At 45.1% G+C, this 20,124-nt stretch overlaps 1 protein-coding gene across 2 annotated transcripts in view; it reads right to left on the reverse strand.

Moving 5' to 3' along the window:
• Positions 1 to 20,124, reverse strand: part of LOC139380844 (adenylate cyclase type 5-like) — a 121,265-nt gene that overhangs the window by 25,944 nt on the left and 75,197 nt on the right. For both annotated transcript variants that reach the window (XM_071123946.1, XM_071123944.1), the window contains exons 4-5: positions 12,725 to 12,836; positions 8,068 to 8,195 (exon numbers count right to left, since the gene is read on the reverse strand). In XM_071123946.1, coding sequence (XP_070980047.1) covers positions 8,068 to 8,195; positions 12,725 to 12,836 — 240 coding nt within the window. The remainder of the gene's footprint in view (positions 1 to 8,067; positions 8,196 to 12,724; positions 12,837 to 20,124) is intronic.

Below are 20,124 nucleotides of genomic sequence, written 5' to 3' on the forward strand. Positions count from 1 at the left end.
TCAGTCAGTCAGTCGGTCAGTCAAGTGGTTGGTCGGTCAGTCAGTCGGTCAGTCAGTTGGTCAGTCAGTCAGTCAAGTGTTCGGTCAAACTGTCTAACTGCCCGACTGACTGACCGACCACTTGACTGACTGTCTGACCAACCACTTGACTTACCGACTGACTGACTGACCATCCGACTGACCGACTACTTGACTGACTGACTGACTGACTGACTACTTGACTGACTGACTGACCATCTGACTGACCGACTTACTGACTGACTGACTGACTACTTGAATGACCGACAGACTGACCAATTGACTGACCGACTGACTGACTGACCGACCGACTGACCACTTGACTGCGACTGACTGACCGACTCACTGACTGACCAACCGACTTACTGACCAACTGACCGACTGACTGACTGACTGACTAACCAACTTACTGACCGACTCACAAACTGACTGACAGACTGACTGACTGACTGACCGACTGACTGACCGACCGACTGACCGACTTACTGACCGACTCACCGACTGACTGACTGACCACTTGACTGACCGGCTGACTGACTGACTGACCGACCTACTGACCGACCTACTAACCGACTGACCGACCAACCGTCCACTTGACTGACTGACCTACTGACCGACCTACTAACCGACTGAGCGACCAACCGTCCACTTGACTGACCGACTGACCGACTGACTGACTGACCGGCTTACTGACCAACTCACCGACTGACCGACCGACCACTTGACTGACCGACCGACTGACCGACCGACTGACCGACCTACTAACCGACCGATCGACTGACCGACCAACCATCCACTTGACTGACTGACCGACTGACTGACTGACTGACCGACTTACTGACCGACCTACTGATCGACTGACCGACCACTTGACTGACCAACGATTTGACAGACCAACTGATCGACGGACTGACCGACTTATTGACCAACTGACTGACCTACCGACCAACCGACCACTTGACTGACCGACTGACTGACAATTCAGTCAGTTGGTGAGTCAGTTGGTCAGTCGGTCAATCAGTCGGTCAGTCAAGTGGTTGGTCAGTCAAGTGGTTGGTCAGTCGATCAGTAGGTCGGTCGGTCAGTCGATCAGTCAATTGGTCAGTCAGTCGGTCAGTCAGTCAGTCGGTCAGTATTTCGGTCAGTATGTCGGTCAGTCAGTCAGTTGGTCAGCCAAATGCCGGTCAATCAGTCGGTCAGTTGGTGAGTAGTAGGTTGGTCAGTCGGTCAGTCGGTCAGTCAGTCAGTGAGTCGGTCGGACAGTCAGACGGTCAGTCAAGTGACCGGCCAACTGACTGGCCGACTGACTGACCGACCACTTGATTGACTGACCGATCACTTGACTGACTGATCGACTGACCAACCGACTGACCGACCACTTGACTGACCGAATGACCGACCATTTGACTGACCGACTGACTGACTGACTTACCGACTTACTGACCGACCGACTCAACGACTGACTGACCAACTGACTGTCCGACCACTTGACTGACCAACTCACCGACTGACCAACATACTGACCAACTGACTGACCGACCGATTGACCGACTTACTGACCGACCGACTCAACGACTGACTGACCAACTGACTGACCGACCACTTGACTGACTAACTGACTAACATACTGACCTACTGACTGACTGACCGACTGACTGACTGACTTACCGACTTACTGACCGACCGACTCAACGACTGACTGACCAACTGACTGTCCGACCACTTGACTGACCAACTCACCGACTGACTGACCAACATACTGACCAACTGACTGACCGACCGACTACTTGACTGACTGACTGACTGAGCACTTAAATGACCGACTGACTGACCGATTGACTGACCGACTGACTGACTGACCGAATGACAGACCATTTGACTGACCGACTGACTGACTGACTTACCGACTTACTGACCGACCGACTCAACGACTGACTGCCCAACTCACTGACCGACCGATTGACCGACTTACTGACCGACCGACTCAACGACTGACTGACCAACTGACTGACCGACCACTTGACTGACTAACTGACTAACATACTGACCTACTGACTGACCGACTAACTGACCGACTGACTGACCAACCACTTGATTGACCAACCACTTGATTGACCGACTGACTGACCAACATACTGACCGACTGACTGATCGACCGATTGACTGACCGACTCACCAACTGACTGACCGACCACTTGACTGACGGACTGACTGACCAACATACTGACCAACTGACTGACCGACCAACTACTTGACTGACTGACTGAGCACTTAAATGACCGACTGACTGACCGATTGACTGACCGACTGACTGACTGACCAACCGACCACTTGACTGCGACTGACTGACCGACCGACTGACTGACTGACCGACCGACTGACCTACCACTTAACTGACTGACTGCCCAACTCACTGACCGACCGACTAACCGACATACTGACTGACCGACTGACTGACCGACCGACTGACTGACTGACCAACCGACCGACTGACCTACCACTTAACTGACTGACTGCCCAACTAACTAACCAACATACTGACTGACCGACTGACTGACCAAAATACTGACTGAAATACCGACTGACTGACTGACCACTTGACTGACCAACTGACCTACTGATCGACTGCCTGACCACTTGCCTGACCAACCATTTGACTAACCGACTGATCGATGGACTGACCGACTTACTGACCGACCCGACTCACCGACTGACTGACCGACCACTTGACTGACCGACTTACTGACTGACTTACTGACCGACCAACCAACCAACTCAGTCTGTGAGTCGGTCAGTCAGTCGGTCAGTCAAGTGGTCGGTCAGTCAGTCGGTGAGTCGGTCGGTCAGTAAGTTGGTCAGTCCATCGATCAGTCAGTGAGTCGGTCGGTCAGTAAGTCAGTCAGTAAGTTGGTCAGTCAAGTGGTCGGTCAGTCAGTCGGTGAGTCGGTCGGTCAGTAAGTAGGTCAGTCAGTCGGTCAGTCAAATGGTTGGTCAGTCAGTCAGTCGGTCGGTCAGTCAGTTGGTCAGTATTTCGGTCAGTCAGTCGGTCGGTCATTGTGCTGGTCAGTCGGTCAGTCAGTCGGTCAGTCGATCAGTTGGTTGGTCAGTCGGTGAGTAGGTTGGTCAGTCAGACGGTCAGTCAAGTGACCGGCCGACTGACTGACCACTTGACTGACTGACCGGCTGACCGACCACTTGACTGACCGATTGACTGACTGACTGATCGACTGACCAACCGACTGACCGAACACTTGACTGACCGTATGACCGACCACTTGACTGACTGACTGACCGACATACTGACCGACTGACTGACCGACCGACTGATTTACTGACCGACTGACTGACCGACTGACCACTAGAATGACCGACCGACTGACCAATTGACTGACCGACTGACTGACCGACCACTTGACTGCGACTGACTGACCGACCGACCAACTGACCGACTAACTGACCAACCATTTGACTGACCGACAACTTGACTGACCAACCACTTGACTGACTGACTGCCCGACTTGCTGACCGACTGACCGACTGACTGACTAACCGACTGACTGACTGACCAACTGCCCGACTGATCGACTTACTGACCGACCGACCACTTGACTGACTGACTGACCAACTTACTGACCGACTGACCAACCGACCGACTGACTGACCACTTGACTGACTGACCGACAGATCGACCAACCGACCGACTGACCACAGGGCAGAGCAGACAGAGGACAGGAACACAGTGTCTGTCTGGCCCCGCCCGTCCTTTATAATGACTCACCTCCTCTTACAGGAGTCAGAGAGAGAGAGTAGGGCAATGCGTTTGTGTGGTCTTTCTTTATTAGATATGGCCGGTGGCATACTGTAATCATCCAAACCTCATTATGACGTCAGAACTAATGTTCTAAGGCAGGGCCACCTCAGAGAAGTCGTTGACTCAACCTCTGCAGACACAAATTAGGCTAAGTGCCTCTTCGTGGGGATAGAATAAACTTGATTTGAACTTGCCAACTGTTTGGTTTCTCAGTACTGGGATTAAAGTAGAGTACAATGGAACTAATGCATACCTGCCTCCTACCACCTCTCTGGAACAAAGACCTGCACATTCTGTGGCTCTCCAGTACCAGGGTTAAAGACAAATCCTCTCTAGACAAGGGTGTTTTACCGTGAGCTGTACTGGACAGAGCCAGACCAGACAAGGTCTGTTGTTTTCCATTGACATATACTTTTATATAATATAGACAGTTTACAGTGCTTTCAGAAAATATTCACACCGGTTTATTTTTTCCACATTTTGATGTGTTACAGTCTGTTTAAAATTGATTAAATTGAGATTTTGTGTCACTGGCCTGGAATTGTGTTTAGAATGTTTTTAACAAATGTTAATAAAAAATTCTAAGCTGAAAAGTCAATAAGTATTAGTATTCAATCCTTTGTTATGGCAAGCCTAAATAAGTACAGGAGTAAACATTTGCTTAAACAGTCACATAATAATTTGCATTGACTCATTCTGTGTGCAATAATATTGTCAAACATATATTTTCTCATCTCTGTACCCCATACATAAAATTATCTGTAAGATCCTTCCGTCACAAAGACCAGGGAGGTTTGCAATGCCTTGCTTAGAAAGGTACCTATTTGTCGATGGGTAAATTTTTTTGCTGAAATGTAATATCCCTTTGAGCATGGGTTATTAATTACATTTTGAATGGTGTCACTACAAAGATACAGGCGTCCTTCCTAACTCAATTGCCGGAGAGGAAGAAAACCGCTCAGGGATTTCAACACGAGGCCATTGATGACTTTAAACAGTTACAGATTTTAATGGCTGTAATAGGACAAAACTGAGGATGGATCAACAACATTGTAGTTACTCCACAATGCTAACCTAATGACAAAGTGAAAAGAAGAACCATCAAACAGGTAAAGCATCAATACAGGACTAAGATTGAATCCTACTACATCGTCAGATGTGGCAGGGCTTGCAAATTCTTACGGACTACAAAGGGAAGCCCAGCCATGAGCTGCTCAGTGACGCGAGCCTACCAGACGAGCTAAATGCCTTTATGCTTGCTTTGAAGCATGCATGAGAGCACTAGCCGTTCCAGATGACTGTGTGATCATGCTCTCCGTAGCCGATGTGAGCAAGACCTTTAAGTAAGTCAACATTCACAATGCCACGGGGCCAGACGGATTACCAGGAAGTGTACTCAGAGCATGCGCGTATCAACTGGCAAGTGTCTTCACTGACATTTTCAACCTCTCCTTGACCGAGTCTGTAATACCTACATAATACCTGTTTCCAACAAAGCGAAGGTAACCTGCCAAATGACTACAGCCCCGTAGCACTCACGTCGGTAGCCATGAAGTGCTTTGAAAGGCTGGTCATGGCTCACATCAACACGTTATCCCAGAAACCTTAGACCCACTCCAATTCACTTTGACGCCCCAACAGATCCACAGATGACGCAATCTCAATCGCACTCCACACTGCCCTTCGCCACCTGGACAAAAGGAACACCTATATGAGAATGCTGTTCAACACCATAGTACCCTCAAAGCTCATCACTAAGCTAAGGACTCTGGGACTAAACATCTCCCTCTGCAACTGGATCCTGGACTTCCTGACGGGCCACCCACAGGTGGTAAGGGTAGGCAACAACACATCCGCCACGCTGATCCTCAACACGGGGGCCCCTCGGGGGTGTGTGCTTAGTCCCCTCCTGTACTCCCTGTTCACCCACGAATCTGTGGCCAAGCACGTCTCCAACACCATCATTAAGTTTGCAGACGACACAACAGTGGTAAGCCTGATCACCAACAATGATGAGACAGCCTATGGAGAGGAAGTCATAGACCTGACAGTGAGGTGCCAGGAAAATAACCTCTCCCTCAACATGATCAAGACAAAGGAGCTGAGCGTGGACTACAGGAAAATACTCCCCCATTCACATCGAACACTCCCCCATTCACATTGATGGGGCGGCAGTGGAGCCGGTCGAGAGTTTCAAGTTCCTTGGTGTCCACATCCCCAACAAACTATCATGGTCCAAACACACCAAGACAGTCATGAAGAGGGCATGACAACACCTTTTCTCCCACAGGAGACTGAAAAGATTTGCCATGGGTCCCCAGATCCTCAAAAAAGTTCTACAGCTGCACCATTGAGAGCATCCTGACCGGTTGCATCACCGCCTGGTATGGCAACTGCTCGGCATCTGTCCGTAAAGCGCTACAGAGGGAAGTGCTTACGGCCCAGTACATCACTGGGGCCAAGCTTCCTGCCATCCAGGACCTATATACACTGCCTAGTATATACTAGGCAGTACGCACTTCCCTCTGTAGCGCCTTACAGTCAAAGACTCTAGTCACCCAATACTTAGACTGTTCTTTCTGCTACCGCACGGCAAGCGGTACCGGGGAAAGGGATACCAAAAGGCTCCTTAACAGCTTCTACTCCCAAGCCATAAGACTGTTGAACAATTAATCAAATAGCCAGCCAAACTATTTACATTGTAACACTCCCCTTTTGTTTTTACACCGCTGCTTCTCACTGTTTATTATCTATGCATAGTCACTTTACCCATACCTACATGTACAAATTACCTCATCTAACCTGTACCCCCGCACATTGACTCGGTACTAGTACCCCTGTCTATAGACTCATTATTGTTATTATTATTAATATATATATATATTTTTTTTTACTTTAGTTCATTTAGTAAATAATTTCTTAACTCCATTTCTTGAACTGCATTGTTGGTTAAGGGCTTGTTAGTAAGCATTTCATGGTGGGGGCTGTGCTTTGGCAATGTGGGTGGGGTTATATCCTTCCTTTTTGGCCCTGTCCGGGGGTATCATCGGATGGGGCCACAGTGTCTCCTGACCCCTCCTGCTTCAGCCTCCAGTATTTATGCTGCAGTAGTTCATGTGTCGGGGGGCTAGGGTCAGTTTGTTATATCTGGAGTACTTCTCCTGTCTTATCCGGTGTCCTGTGTGAATTTAAGTATGCTCTCTCTAATTCTCTCTTTTTCTCGGAGGACGTGAGCCCCAGGACCATGCCTCAGGACTACCTGGCATTATGACTCCTTGCTGTCCCCAGTCCACCTGGCCGTGCTGCTGCTCCAGTTTCAACTGTTCTGCCTGCGGCTATGGAATCCTGACCTGTTCACCGGACGTGCTACCGGTCCCAGACCTGCGGTTTTCAACTCTCTGGAGACAGCAGGAGTGGTAGAGATACTCTTAATGATCGGCTATGAAAAGCCAACTGACATTTACTCCTGAGGTGCTGACTTGCTGCACCCTCGACAACTACTGTGATCATTATTATTTGACCATGCTGGTCATTTATGAACATTTGAACATCTTGGCCATGTTCTGTTATAATCTCCACCCGGCACAGCCAGAAGAGGACTGGCCACCCCTCATAGCCTGGTTCCTCTCTAGGTTTCTTCCTAGCCACCGTGCTTCTACACCTGCATTGCTTGCTGTTTGGGGTTTTAGGCTGGGTTTCTGTACAGCACTTTGAGATATCAGCTGATGTACGAAGGGCTATATAAATAAATTTGATTTGATTTGATGGTAAGGTAGAATACCTGTTGTATTCGGCTCATGTGAGAAATAACATTTGATTTGATTTGATGTGAAATCCAACACAATAGATCACTGAGTACCACTTTAAAATGTTTCAAGCGTGGTGATGGCTACATCATATTATGAGTATGCTTGTCATCAGCAAAGACTAGGGAGTTTTTTTAGGGTAAAAAGAAACGGAATATAGCTAAGCACGGGCAAAATCCTAGAGGAAAACCTGGTTCAGTCTGCTTTCCAACAGACACTGGGAGAAAAACTCACCTTTCAGCAGAACAATTGGATACTTCTGTAAATGTAAATGTTTTCATTTTGTCATTGTGGGGTATTGTTTGTGGATGGGTTTGAAAAAATATCTATTTAATCCATGTTGAACTCAGGTTGTAACACAACAAAATGTGGAAGAAGTCAAGGGGTGTGAATACTTTCTGAAGGCACTGTATGTGGCCATGTCATACTCACGAGATGGCCTCGATCATGTCCACCCCCATCTCCACACAGCAGGATGCGTGGTCGGCCCGGGCCTCTGGCAGCCCAGACACACAGTAGTAGCAGTCTCCCAGGATCTTAATACGCAGGCAGTGGTTTTCCTATTGACACACAGACAGCATACCTTTCATGATCTATTTCTATTCAAATCCTATTTTCCCTAACTCCTAACACTAAACCTAACCCTTACCCTTACCCTAACCTTTACTCAACCCTAAACCTAACCCTTACCCTTACCCTAACCCTAACCTTTACTCAACCCTAAACCTAACCCCTAAGCCCAAAATAGCCATTGTCTTGTGGGCTCCCCACAACCCCAAGAGGGAGAATTGTCCTGGTTTTGCTGTCCTTGTGGGGACTTTGCGAGATTTCAGGTATCCACGAGGATAGTAATACAAGCCCACGTATTGGACACACAGACACACATGTATGCATGCACACACACGTACACAGAATGTGTTAGTGTGTTAATAGCATTTCCTTTATACAGTAGAGGGTTTTACATACCATGATTACAATATTTATTATTATTGCTTATTGAAATGCACTTTGTATTGTCTCTCTGGATAAAAGCTTCATGACTAAAATGTCAATGTAAAATAATTCCTTAGCATTTAAAACCTGACAAATATACTGTCTCTAGGCTACAGAATTCTGGCTTCACATTTGACCAACACTTGGGATGAAACTGAAGATCTGGCATGTATGTGGTATGATTCATACAGAGCAGTGTTACCCATTTATAATGTACTGTCACTTATGAATAAATACCAAGACTAAATACCATATTCCTCATGCCATAGATATGTTAAGGGTTTGGACTTTCACATCTGTTAGTGTTGAACGACATCGGAAACGAATTGTTCCCAGTGGGAACGTCAAGGCATGTTCAAGGAATTACTGTTCTTCCTTTTCTGGGAATTGGTACTGCAAAAAGCCCTCTTTATACTGTATGTTATAAATAGTTTTATAAAACAATTTTATCTTTTTTTTAATACAATTTCCCTACAGTGTAAAATACTGTTATTAATAACTATGTGCAATTATTTCCCTCCTCACTGTAAACAACAGAGCTTTGTGAGGAGGAAGTCCTACTGCACTCCATTATCGCTGTTTTACACACTAAAAACAAATGGTTCTATATAGTGCCAAATAAGGGTTCTTTGGCTTGTCACCAAAGCGGAACCCTTTTTGATGGTTCTATAAAGAGCCATACTCATAAGGTTCTAAATGGAGCCAGTATGGTGCTATAAAGAACCCTTTCCTAAGGTTCTATAAAGAACCATTAAAAGAAGCTTCTATGTAACACCAAAATTCTGCTCTTTTTGGGGCTATATAGAACCCTTTTTATGGTTATTTATAGATAATGGTTCTGTAAAGAACCTTTCTCAATCTCAAAGATTCTTTGTAGAACCATACAGGGTTTTTATTCAGATTCTATTACAGTTTTTGTTCGATTGCTAAACGACAGTGGGCACAACTGGAGTCACATGTGCAAAACTCTAACTACAGTCTGCACTACCAACAGTCACCTGAGCTAAACAGTTCACATCACCTGCAAAACTCATTCCAAGCAACACAACTCTTAACACATGGCTCAAAACACGCTCAGTGCAGCCAAACGCTAGGCACAACCCTCACTGAGATAACACACACTGTCACTCAGAACACACTGAGAGTAAAAACACTAGCATCAAACACCAATACAGAAAATACAAACTTTTCATCTTTACAGTTTGAACAATTTCAGACTTCATACAAAGTAATATATTCTTCAAAGAAAAGAGTGACATTCTTTCACATGATTTATTAACATTTTTAGAACATAACAATTCTTTAAGGTAAATGAAAATTAGCAGTTTGCTTCAATAGTCTGTAGTAATTTACGGAATTACAGTAATGAGAAAAAAAAGGTAGAAACTAAAAGTACATACTGTAATTCAAACAAATAATTGAGGGGCTAATCCTGCCTCTCTCTAGCATCAGGCCACAGGTTTTCTTCAACATCACATCTAATGTTTTCTCTTGCCATGCACCTGGGGAAGAACCTTCTGGAGTGCCTTATCCATCCCTGGCAGTCCTCTGGACTCGTGTCCTCACATCCGGCACGCATGGCTTCCAAAAGAGACATTTGGTCATGTGGGTGGTGACCAAACACTTTCCACCTCCAGGCAGAGAAAAACTCCTCTATTGGGTTGAGGAAAGGTGAATATGCAGGCAGGTACAAAACCATAAATCTGTGATGTGCTGCAAACCAATCTGTGACAGCTGCAGAGTGGTGAAAAGCAACATTATCGCAAACTATGACAAAAACTTGGGGGTTTCTTACTGGCTCCCCCTGTTCTGCTGGCACTAGCTGAGCATAGAGCTGTTCTAGGAAAGCTATAAGCCTTTCTGTGTTGTATGGGCCAATGAGTGGTGTGTTGAGAAGCAAACCATCATTGGCCATTGCAGCACACATGGTGATATTTCCCCCCCTTTGGGCTGGAACCTCCACAGTGGCCCTTTGACCTATAACATTCCTTCCTCTGCGCCGTGTTTTGGCAAGGTTAAATCCAGCTTCATCGATTAATACAAATGAATGTGGTCTTTCCAGTGCTTCCACCTCCATTACTCTCTGAAAAACAGTAAGTGCACAGTTTTACTGTAGAAATGCTAGTGTTTTTTTTTTACTGTAAATATTTTGTATAGCTGTGTACGTAACCTCAGACGTCTTACCTGGACATATTGGTATCTTTGCTCTTTTACCCGTTCACTGTTTCTCTCGAACGGTACAGTGTATAACTGTTTCATTGTAACTTGGTGTTTCTTTAGGACTCGAGCAATAGTTGTTGTGCTGACAGAATTAACATTTTCAAATATATCATTATCAGCCAGCACTCTATCTTGAATAGAGTTTTATTGCATTGCATTGTTGACAACAACCATGTCAACAATAGCATTTTCCTGCGCATCTGAAAATATTTTTCCTCTTCCTCCTGTTGGGGGCAGCCTTTGGGTCCTGTTGTAAAAATATATTTTACAGTCAAACTTACTGTAATATATATATATATGTGTAAATATTCTATAATTGCAATACAAAATAGATTCCTGTAATGTTTTCATTTACTGTAAGGATGTAACTCTCACCTGTTTGCATGACGGAAAATTCGCATTACAGATGCCACTGTGGATCTTTGCAGATTGGGTTGCACCCTCAACCCTGCCTCTCTCAATGAGAGACCATGGTTCACGACATGGTCTATAAGTGTAGCCCTTATTTCATCTGAAATATCAGCTCTTTGTCTTCTTTGTCTTCCTCCATGCATTCGCCCTCTCCCTGCCACCCTTCTCCCTCCACGAACCCATCTTCCTTGTTCCATTTCCAAAATGAGTCTTTCTGAGCTCAACCTATATATACTGTAATATGTGTGTGTGTTCACTAACAAGTCTAAAACAAGACACCTGCTTAGCCTTTCAGCTGAAATTGCAATCAGCAGTGTTTGAAAGGCACAAGGCTGAAATGTATTCCGTTTTGAATGTGTGGTTCACAGTTTTGACAGCAGTGTGTTAGCATTTGAACAAAGTGCTGTAAATCCACAGTGTTGTGCAGGTTGTGGTAAAAGTCATGGGATAAGTGTGTAGAGTTTTGAAAACTGTGTTCAAGCAATGAAAAACGAACTAGAGTTTGGTCCACATGAACTGCTGCTGTGCAGACTGTAGTTAGAGTTTTGCACATGTGACTCCAGTTGTGTCCACTGTCGTTTAGCAATCGAAAAAAACTGTATTGTGTTTATTCACAAGTTGAATCAGGTATGCTAGCTCTGCAACAGCTGGGAGTCCCTGAGGGGAGAATGAGAACTATTGACTTAGTCAATCATTCTCAATTAACACAAGGCCAAACGTGAGTCTTTCACAAGACACAAGACACCATCACTGGCCATTGTCAAATATAACATGTACTGGCATAGCACAACATATTAGATCAACTGAAATGACACTCTCACTCACGGTTGCACAAAAATAGCTGTGAACAAACCCCAAATATTCAAATGAGCCGCCACCCCTACATTTTAATTATCACTAAAAGAGAAAATAACATTTTTTTTAATGGCAAAGAACCATTGAAGGTCTCAGTGTTCTTTGGGTCAGTATGGTTCCACACAGAAGCATCACCCTTCCCAAAGAACCCTTGAGGAACCCCCATTTTTTTGTGTACTGTAAAAGACACAACATAGGCTATTGTGTGTGTGTGCTTGATTCTTTGTTATTTAGCATTCAAGGCCATAAAGTTAATGGGGTAGTGGGGGTGGAAAAACACAGGGTGATCATATGCAACTTAAGAGAAAAATCTAACAAAAACTTTAATGGAAAGCTTTAGTAATCATTCTTTGTGACTTCCAGAACACATAGCTGAGAAGCTGAGCTTGTCCTTGGTATGACGTTAAAATGTACCGGTTGCTTATCCAGCCTTGTGGTGTGTGTGTGTGTGTGTGTGTGTGTGTGTGTGTGTGTGTGTGTGTGTGTGTGTGTGTGTGTGTGTGTGTGTGTGTGTGTGTGTGTGTGTGTGTGTGTGTGTGTGTGTGTGTGTGAGAGAGTGTGTGTGTGAGAGAGTGTGTGTGTGAGAGAGTGTGTGTGTGTGTGCTCTCACCGCAGCCAGCTTGTCGAAGCGGGCAAACAGTTCGTTGAGAGTCATCACCAGCTCCTGGGCAGTACACTGGGACGCCAGACTGGTAAACCCTTCAATATCTGCAAACAGGATACTGCAAGACACACACACATGCACACAAAGAGAGACACACACACAGAGAGAGAGAGAGAGAGACACACACAGAGACAGAGAGAGAGACACACAGAGACAGAGAGAGAGAGAGAGTGACACGGAGATAGAGAGTGTGAGAAACACAGAGAGAGAGAGAGAGAGAGAGAGAGAGATAGAGACACACACAGAGACATAGAGAGAGGGAGACACACAGAGACAGAGAGAGTGAGAAATGCAGAGAGAGAGAGAGAGAGAGTGCTCAGTATCTTACAGCCAACCAGACATTGAACTCAGCACAGTGCTCCGTATCTTACAGCCAACCAGACATTGAACTCAGCACAGTGCTCAGTATATTACAGCCAACCAGACATTGAACTCAGCACAGTGCTCAGTATCTTACAGCCAACCAGACGTTGAACTCAGCACAGTGCTCCGTATCTTACAGCCAACCAGACATTGAACTCAGCACAGTGCTCCGTATCTTACAGCAAACCAGACATTCCTGCCAAGGCAGCAGCTACTCTTCCTGGGGTCCAAACATATTAACTTCTTCGATATAGGGGTTGCTCTTTTAATTTTTGAATATTTTTTTTTTCTCCCATTTTAAACAAGATATTTTGTCACGAAAAGATGCTCAACTATGCATATAATTGACAGCTTTGGAAAGAAAACACTCTGACGTTTCCAAAACTGCAAAGATATTATCTGTGAGTGCCACAGAACTGATGCTACAGGCGAAACCAAGATGAAATTTCAAACAGGAAATGCCCCAGATTTTGAAGGCGCTGTGTTCCAATGTCTCCTTATATGGCTGTGAATGCGCAAGGAATGAGCCTACACTTTCTGTCGTTTCCCCAAGGTGTCTGCAGCATTGTGACGTATTTGTAGGCATATCATTGGAAGATTAACCATAAGAGACTACATTTACCAGGTGCTCGCTTGGTGTCCTCCGTTGCAATTATTGCGTAATCTCCAGCTGCATGCATTTTTCCATTTGCTTCAGAGGAGAAACCCAACTGACACGAATGACTTATCATCAAATAGATATGTGAAAAACACCTTGAGGATTGATTCTAAACAACGTTTGCCATGTTTCTGTCGATATTATGGAGTTAATTTGGAAAAAAGTTCGGCGTTGTAATGACTGAATTTTCGGGTTTTTTTCTTAGCCAAACGTGATGAACAAAACAGAGCAATTTCTCCTACACAAATAATATTTTTGGAAAAACTGAACATTTGCTATCTAACTGAGAGTCTCCTCATTGAAAACATCCGAAGTTCTTCAAAGGTAAATTATTTTATTTGAATGCTTTTCTTGTTTTTGTGAAAATGTTGCCTGCTGAATGCTAGGCTTAATGCTATGCTAGCTATCAATACTCTTACACAAATGCTTGTGTAGCTATGGTTGAAAAGCATATTTTGAAAATCTGAGATTACAGTGTTGTTAACAAAAGGCTAAGCTTGTGAGCCAATATATTTATTTCATTTCATTTGCGATTTTCATGAATAGTTAACGTTGCGGTATGCTAATGAGCTTGAGGCCATGATTACGCTCCCGGATACGGGATTGCTCGACGCTAGAGGTTAAAGCACTTACATATAAAACAAAAGATAAAACAGTACATCATATAACATTATTACACTACTGTATCTACAATACAAAATGTTTGATACCACCATACAACAATATCACAATGAATGTGTATGCATGAGTCTGTACCTTTGTATGTGTCTCGTCACAGTCCCCGCTGTTCCATAAGGTGTATTTTTACCTGTTTTTTAAATCTGATTCCACATCAGCTACCCGATGTGGAATAGAGTTCCATGTAGTCATGGCTCTATGTAGTACTGTGCGCCTCCCGTAGTCTGTTCTGGACTTGGGGACTGTGAAGAAACCTCTGGTGGCATGTATGGGTGTCTGGTACATTCAGTTTATCAACACCTCTTACAAAAATAAGTAGTGATGAAATCAATCTCTCTTCCACTTTGAGCCATGAGAGATTGACATGCATGTCATTAATGTTATCTCTCCATGCACTTATAAGGGCCAGACGTGCTGCCCTGTTTTGACCCAACTGCAATTTCCTTAAGTCCCTCTTTGTGGCACCTGACCACACGACTGAACAGTAGTCAAGGTCCGACAAAACTAGGGCCTGTAGGACCTGCCTTGTTGATAGAGTTGTTAAGAAGGCAGAATAGCGCTTTATTATGGACAGACTTATCCTCATCTTACCTACTGTTGCATCAATATGTTTTGACCATAGCATGTTTACGATCCAGGGTTACTCAAAGCAGATTAGTCACCTCAACTTGCTCAATTTCTACAGATAATCATTATGAGATGTAGTTGAGGTTTAGGGTTTAGTGAATGATTTGTCCCAAATACAATTGGAAATATTTAGGACTAACTTATTCCTTTGCTACCCATTCTGAAACTAACTGCAGCTCTTTGTTAAGTGTTGCAGTCATTTCAGTTGCTGTAGTAGCTGACGTGTATAGTGTTGAGTCATCCGCATACATAGACACACTGGCTTTACTCAAAGTAAAGATTTAAAAAAGCAAGGGGCCTAAACAGCTACCCTGGGGAATTCCTGATTCTAACTGGATTATATTTGAGAGGCTTCCATTAAAGAATACCCTCTGTGTTCTGTTGGACAAGTAACTGTTTATCTACATTATAGCAGGGGGTGTAAAGCCACAACATATACGTTTTCCAACAGCAGACTATGATCAATAATGTCAAAAGCTGCACTGAAGTCAAACAAGACAGCCCCTACAATCATTGTCTCATCAATTTCTCTGACCCAATCATCAGTCATTTGTGTAAGTGCTGTGCTTGTTGAGTCTACTTCCCTATAAGCGTGCTGAAAGTCTGTTGTCAATTTGTTTACTGAAAATGTGTTTACCTTACGGCCAACCAAACATTGAACTCAACACAGTGCTCAGTACCTTACAGCCAACCAGACATTGAACTCAGCACAGTGCACAGTATCAGTAACCTGGTTAAATAAAGGTGAAATAAAAAATCTAATAAAAACGTACAGCCAACCAGACATTAATGAACAGATAGTTGAATAAAAAGCTACATTTTTTTTCACCCTTAAGTAATACAACTAGGTATAAAGTGGAAGAATTATAGGATAGTCTGAAAGTCATGATTGCACCCCTCTCCAATAGCCACGCTGAACCTCTTTTCCTGAATGGCATCAGCCGTTACCACTGTTACCGAAGTGGCTCAAAGTAAGGGCTAATTGCAACTGGTCCATTAAATTCAATGGTACCTTTTTATTGGCAAGACATTCTGATTTTCTACAGTAATAGCAGCCACCAGAGCACCTTATCGTATCAATATTATACTGATACATCAGCCCCATTATCATGCCAATGGCCTGACTACGTGACTGACTGACTGTGCTGTGATGAGCGCTAAAGTGCTATTGAAAAAGACAATCATTTCTGACAATGTGACTGTGCTGAGTGTTAGTTATCTATGCTAATGAAACACATTTATGTCCCAATGGTGTTGCAGAACAGAGGCTGTCCTCACCCAACACTGAGAGAGAATGTGTTGAGGCATGTCATTTTCCCTGAGAACAAGGTAACTGATCTGTCAGTCTATAGACCCCTGGGCTGGTGGGACGGGATACATTCACAACAGTATACAGTATGGATGAAGATGAGCTGATCTGCTCAACCAGTTTCACTTTTCTATATTCAATCTGGAGACAAAGAGTGGCAGCGACAGGTCGATTTCAGGACTAGGCCAAGCCATGGTGGGACTGCCTGGGAGTCAGGTTGGCTTGACACTAGGATCGCGGTTCTCAGGGACGTTGTGGCTCTCTGTTCCGTAACTAAGTCTCTGACGTTTGACTGTGAACGCTTGAAGGGTTTCAGGAGAACATGCTATGCCATTTAAAGGAGTATTCAATAGTCAGTATGTTTTGAGGCTGCTATCAATGAACGGATCCACGTTTGACCTCACAACTACTATTACTTGAACCTAAAAAGGGAGGGGACTAACATTAGGTCATGATATATTTTGAAATACTAGTTCCTTTCATCATGAGATGGAGATAAAGAGGGCAGGGGAGGAAGGGAGGGAGAGAGAGTTAGAGAGAGAGAGAGTTAGAGAGAGAGTTAGAGAGAGAGAGAGAGAGAGAGAGTTAGAGAGAGAGAGAGTTAGAGAGAGAGAGAGAGAGAGAGAGAGAGAGAGAGTTAGAGAGAGAGAGTTAGAGAGAGAGAGAGAGAGAGAGTTAGAGAGAGAGAGTTAGAGAAAGAGAGAGTTAGAGAGAGAGAGAGTTAGAGAGAGAGAGAGAGAGAGAGAGAGAGAGAGTTAGAGAGAGCGAGAGAGCAAAAGAGAGAGAGAGAGAAAAAGAGACACAGCGGAGTGAGAGAGAAAGTGAGACACTGAGAGAAGGAGTGAGAGAGAGAGCAAGATAGACAAAGAGAGAAATCGACAAAAAAGAGAGAGAGGTCATTCTATGCCATTAAAAGGAACATTAAAATCAAAATTCCAATTAGAATCTGTCAAAAAAATAAATCAAATCAGTTATAGAACCAATTGCACTATATGGCAGCGAAGTATGGTGTCCCCTCTCTAATAATGAATTTACCAAATGGGACAAACATCCAGTAGAAATGCTGCATGCAGAGTTTTGCAAGTGCAAAGAAAAACTCCAAATAACGCATGTAGAGCAGAATTTGTCCAATACCCCCTCCTTACTCTAATAGAAAAAAGAGCCATCAAATTTCATCACACAGCTCTACAATGTCAAGAGATGAAACAAGAGAAGAGTCCCCTCAGTCAGCTGGTTCTGATGCTCGGTTCACTAACCCAAACCAACCCCATAGAGCCTCAGGACAGCACTCAGAAAATGTGGCCCAACCAAATCATCACCTAGCAAAAATAGAAATATATTTCCTATTGGAAAGACACAAACAAAACATCTAAGTGAACTTCAATGCTATTTGGAAAAAGAGCAGCACTGGAATTTGTTTACATTTTTTTTTACCTTTATTTAACTAGGCAAGTCAGTTAAGAACAAATTCTTATTTTCAATAACGGCCTAGGAACAGTGGGTTAACTGCTTGTTCAGGGGTAGAACAACAGATTTGTACGTTGTCAGCTCGGGGATTCAAACTTGCAACCTTTTGGTTACTAGTCCAACGCTCTAACCACTAGGCTACCCTGCCGCCCCTAAAAAAAAGAGCAGCTTCAGAGATAAACAGGCTCACATGAGTCTCACAGGAACACACAGCCCAGCCCAGCTCCATACCACTAGCAGCCCTGCCTGGGGACACACAGCCCAGCTCCATACCACTAGCAGTCCTGCCTGGGGACACACAGCCCAGCTCCATACCACTAGCAGTCCTGCCTGGGGACACACAGCCCAGCTCCATACCACTAGCAGCCCTGCCTGGGGACACACAGCCCAGCTCCATACCACTAGCAGTCCTGCCTGGGGACACACAGCCCAGCTCCATACCACTAGCAGCCCTGCCTGGGGACACACAGCCCAGCTCCATACCACTAGCAGTCCTGCCTGGGGACACACAGCCCAGCTCCATACCACTAGCAGCCCTGCCTGGGGACACACAGCCCAGCTCCATACCACTAGCGTCCCTGCCTGGGGACACACAGCCCAGCTCCATACCACTAGCAGCCCTGCCTGGGGACACACAGCCCAGCTCCATACCACTAGCGGCCCTGCCTGGGGACACACAGCCCAGCTCCATACCACTAGCAGCCCTGCCTGGGGACACACAGACCAGCTCCATCAAATCAAATCGAATTTTATTTGTCACATGCGCCGAATACAACAGGTGTAGTAGACCTTACAGTGAAATGCTGAATACAACAGGTGTAGTAGACCTTACAGTGAAATGCTTACTTACAAGCCTTAACCAACAATGCAGTTTTAAGAAAATACCTCAAATATACATATTAAGAAAAAAGTAAGAGATAAGAAAAACAAATAATTAAAGAGCAGCAGTGAATAACAGTAGCGGGGATATGTACAGCGGGTACCGGTACAGAGTCAATGTGGAGGCTATATACAGGGGGTACCGGTACAGAGTCAATGTGGAGGCTATATACAGGGGGTACCGGTACAGAGTCAATGTGGAGGCTATGTACAGCGGGTACCGGTACAGAGTCAATGTGGAGGCTATATACAGGGGGTACCGGTACAGAGTCAATGTGGAGGCTATATACAGGGGGTACCGGTACAGAGTCAATGTGGAGGCTATATACAGGGGGTACCGAGTCAGTGTGGAGGCTATGTACAGCGGGTACCGGTACAGAGTCAATGTGGAGGCTATATACAGGGGGTACCGGTACAGAGTCAATGTGGAGGCTATATACAGGGGGTACCGGTACAGAGTCAATGTGGAGGCTATATACAGGGGGTACCGGTACAGAGTCAATGTGGAGGCTATATACAGGGGGTACCGGTACAGAGTCAATGTGGAGGCTATATACAGGGGGTACCGAGTCAGTGTGGAGGCTATGTACAGCGGGTACCGGTACAGAGTCAATGTGGAGGCTATATACAGGGGGTACCGGTACAGAGTCAATGTGGAGGCTATATACAGGGGGTACCGGTACAGAGTCAATGTGGAGGATATATACAGGGGGTACTGGTACAGAGTCAATGTGGAGGCTATATACAGGGGGTACCGGTACAGAGTCAGTGTGGATGCTATATACAGGGGTACTGGTACCGAGTCAGTGTGGAGGCTATATACAGGGGGTACCGGTACAGAGTCAGTGTGGAGGCTATATACAGGGGGTACCGGTACAGAGTCAATGTGGAGGCTATATACAGGGGGTACCGGTACAGAGTCAATGTGGAGACTATATACAGGGGGTACCGGTACAGAGTCAGTGTGGAGGCTATATACAGGGGGTACCGGTACAGAGTCAATGTGGAGGCTATATACAGGGGGTACCGGTACAGAGTCAATGTGGAGGATATATACAGGGGGTACCGGTACAGAGTCAATGTGGAGGCTATATACAGGGGGTACCGGTACAGAGTCAATGTGGAGACTATATACAGGGGGTACCGGTACAGAGTCAATGTGGAGGCTATATACAGGGGGTACCGGTACAGAGTCAATGTGGAGGCTATATACAGGGGGTACCGAGTCAGTGTGGAGGCTATGTACAGCGGGTACCGGTACAGAGTCAATGTGGAGGCTATATACAGGGGGTACCGGTACAGAGTCAATGTGGAGGCTATATACAGGGGGTACCGGTACAGAGTCAATGTGGAGGCTATATACAG

This window comes from Oncorhynchus clarkii, chromosome 22 (genome assembly GCF_045791955.1).
Source record: "Oncorhynchus clarkii lewisi isolate Uvic-CL-2024 chromosome 22, UVic_Ocla_1.0, whole genome shotgun sequence".
NCBI classification, from domain to species: Eukaryota; Metazoa; Chordata; class Actinopteri; order Salmoniformes; family Salmonidae; genus Oncorhynchus; species Oncorhynchus clarkii.